Source organism: Priapulus caudatus, unplaced genomic scaffold, assembly GCF_000485595.1.
Source record: "Priapulus caudatus unplaced genomic scaffold, Priapulus_caudatus-5.0.1 Scaffold2039, whole genome shotgun sequence".
NCBI classification, from domain to species: Eukaryota; Metazoa; Priapulida; class Priapulimorpha; order Priapulimorphida; family Priapulidae; genus Priapulus; species Priapulus caudatus.
The window spans coordinates 1-3,034 of record NW_014579100.1 but is presented as its reverse complement, the minus strand read 5'-3'; the positions used below and the strand labels follow the sequence as shown (position 1 = coordinate 3,034).

At 47.0% G+C, this 3,034-nt stretch overlaps 1 protein-coding gene across 1 annotated transcript in view; it reads right to left on the bottom strand.

Moving 5' to 3' along the window:
* Positions 1 to 2,004, bottom strand: part of LOC106818122 (calcium-dependent secretion activator 2-like) — a gene marked incomplete at its 5' end in the record, with an annotated part of 16,948 nt that extends 14,944 nt beyond the window's left edge. The window contains 2 exons of the mRNA XM_014822841.1: positions 719 to 754; positions 1,855 to 2,004. Coding sequence (XP_014678327.1) covers positions 719 to 754; positions 1,855 to 2,004 — 186 coding nt within the window. The remainder of the gene's footprint in view (positions 1 to 718; positions 755 to 1,854) is intronic.
* Positions 2,005 to 3,034: the final 1,030 nt, after the last annotated feature.

The window sequence follows — 3,034 nt, the reverse complement described above, 5'->3', positions numbered from 1 at the left end:
TCTATGTACGTGTCTGTGTCTGTGTCTATGTACGTGTCTGTGTCTGTGTCTATGTACGTGTCTGTGTCTGTGTCTATGTCTATGATTATATATATCTGTGTCTATGTGTGTCTATATCTATGTCTGTGTCTGTATGTGTCTATGTCTATGATTATATATATCTGTGCCTATGTCTGTCTATATCTATGTCTGTGTCTGTATGATTGTGTCTATGTCTATGATTATATATATCTGTGTCTATGTCTGTCTATATCTATGTCTGTGTCTGTATGTGTCTATGTCTATGATTATATATATCTGTGTCTATGTCTGTCTATATCTATGTCTGTGTCTGTATGATTGTGTCTATGTCTATGATTATATATGTCTGTGTCTATGTCTGTCTATATCTATGTCTGTGTCTGTATGTGTCTATGTCTATGATTATATATGTCAGTGTCTGTACGTGTCTATGTCTGTGTCTGTCTATATCTATGTCTATGATTATATAAATATCTATGTCTATTATTATATATGTCTTTGTCTGTGTCTGTGTCTGTACGTGTCTATGTCTATGTCTGTGTCTGTATGTGTATATGTCTATGATTATATATATCTATGTCTATGATTATATATATCTGTGTCTGTGTCTATGACTATATCAGTACTGTACAAGGCCTGTAACGGCATCACCCACCACAGCAGAGCAGACGACAGCTACAGACGTACTACTACTCACCACGTCAATACCGTCCACTGCGCAGAGTTTCAGAGACTGCATCACGACGAAGCCAGCCACGAGGAAAGAAAGATGGAAATACAACGTCATTATTACGGACAAAGTACATAGTATAGAACAACGTTCGGGCATCATACATATATATATATATATATATATATATAAATATATATTTACATACATACATATATGTATAACATATTTAGTGAGATGACAATATGATATTAGATCAGATATACAATATAGACTCTAGAACAACAACGGTCGGGTGCCTGCAGGTTATAGTATAGCAAGCTCAGGAGGTAAAGGAAGATTAGACCCAGTAGGAGAGGGTTAGTGAGAGGAAGGGGGCTGGAGGAAGGTCAAACACAGTAGGAGAGGATTAGTGAGAGGAAGGGGGCTGGAGGAAGGTCAAACACAGTAGGAGAAGGTTAGCTGGAGGAAGGTTAGACCCAGTGGAGAGGTTAGTGAGAGGAAGGGGGCTGGAGGAAGGTCTAGACCCAGTAGGAGAGGGTTAGTGAGAGGAAGGGGCTGGAGGAAGGTCAAACCTAGTAGGAGAGGGTTAGGGAGAGAGTTAGGGAGAGGGTTAGGGGAAGGGTTAGGGAGAGGGTTAGGGGAGGAGGTTAGGGGAGAGGGTTAAAGGGAGAGGCTTAGGGAGAGGGTAAGGGTTAGGGTTAGGTGGAGGGGGTTAGAGTGAAAGTGTTAGAGAGAGGGTTAGAGGGAGTGTTAGGGAGAGGGTTAGGGGGAGGAGGTTAGGGGAGAGGGTTAAAGGGAGAGGCTTAGGGAGAGGGTAAGGGTTAGGGTTAGGTGGAGGGGGTTAGAGTAAAAGTGTTAGAGAGAGGGTTAGAGGGAGTGTTAGGGAGAGGGTTAGGGGAAAGGGTTAGGGGAAGAGGGTTAGAGGGAGAGGCTTAGGGAGAGGCTAAGGGTTAGGGTTACGGTGAGTGTGTTAGGAAGAGGGTAAGGGGAGTGTTAGGAAGATGATTAGGGGAAGAGGGTTAGAGGGAGAGGCTTAGGTAGAAGGTAAGGGTTAGGGTTAAGGGGAGGGGGTTAGGGTGAGTGTTAGGGAGAGGGTTATAGGGAGAGGCGGTTAGGGAGAGGGGTTAGGGGGAGGGGGTTAGGGAGAGTGGGCGCCTGACCTGGTTCTTAGCATCGATGACCACGTTGATCATGGCGCTGATGCCGATGGGGACCATGTAGTCAGTCGACTTGCCACCCTTCTGCAACCACTTCTCAAAGGCCTGCAGTGTTCGCTTGATGCAAGACTCGATCATGTCCGCAGCCATCAGCTGTAAACAACAACAGCACCGACGACCGCTGATATAACGTGTGCGTGCGTGAGCAGCAGGGCGCGTCACGTGGCAGGTTACAGTGAATTACAGTGAATGTCCTCTAACACTAGCTGTCAACAATGTCAACTGTGTGTGTGCGTGTGTGTGTGTGTGTGTGTGTTCGTGTGTGTGTGTGTGCGTGTGCACGCGCGTGCATCTGTCTGTCTGTCTGTCTGTCTTCTGTCTGTCTCTCTCTCTTCTCTCTCTCTCTCTATATATATATATATACTAGCGGGTTACCCGGCGTTGCCCGGCGAAATCAGTGGCGTTACTCAGTTGGTGACCGCTTATTGGAACTTGAGATGTTCTCGAGTTTTGGCTACTGGAGGTCCACTTTTGGCCCGTATTCGGATTTTTCGAATCTGGTTGAGGGTCGCGTTGCTATAGTTGCTTACGACGCGACTCGGACTAGTGTCGCGTAGCCATCCGACCCGATCCGGCGAACGCGAAGAAATTCGACCAACGTCACCAGAGCACGCGCCATGCTAAACCGCATCTCGAATACAATGGATCTCGAACTCGGTGCGGAACAACTCCGACCCTTAGTACACGCTAAATCCCTCTGGAACGCACGAGATTGCCCATGTTTTGCCGTCCAACGTGAGTCGGACAGTGTTGCGGTGCGCCCCCCGAAACTCGATCGGGGGATCGGGTCGGGATTACGTGTGCGGGGTGTTAGCTGCTCGGCACAGTGCCAAATCGGATAGTGTGCGGCCTAGCATAGACGTCTTTGCCCTATGCCACAAATAATTTATCAGCAGAACACAGACACCAGATGGAGCCTGTTGCACTGCCGCCACTGTTTTTTACTGTTTGGGATGCGCGATGGCATGCAATGGCATGCATGGCATGGATATGATTGGGATGGGATATGGGATGCGGTGCGATGGGATGGAATGGGGATGGGATTGGCATGAATGGATGAATGGATGCATGATAGATTGTTTTAATAGTTAGTTTTTTGCCGGGTATTTTCCTTTCAACCAAG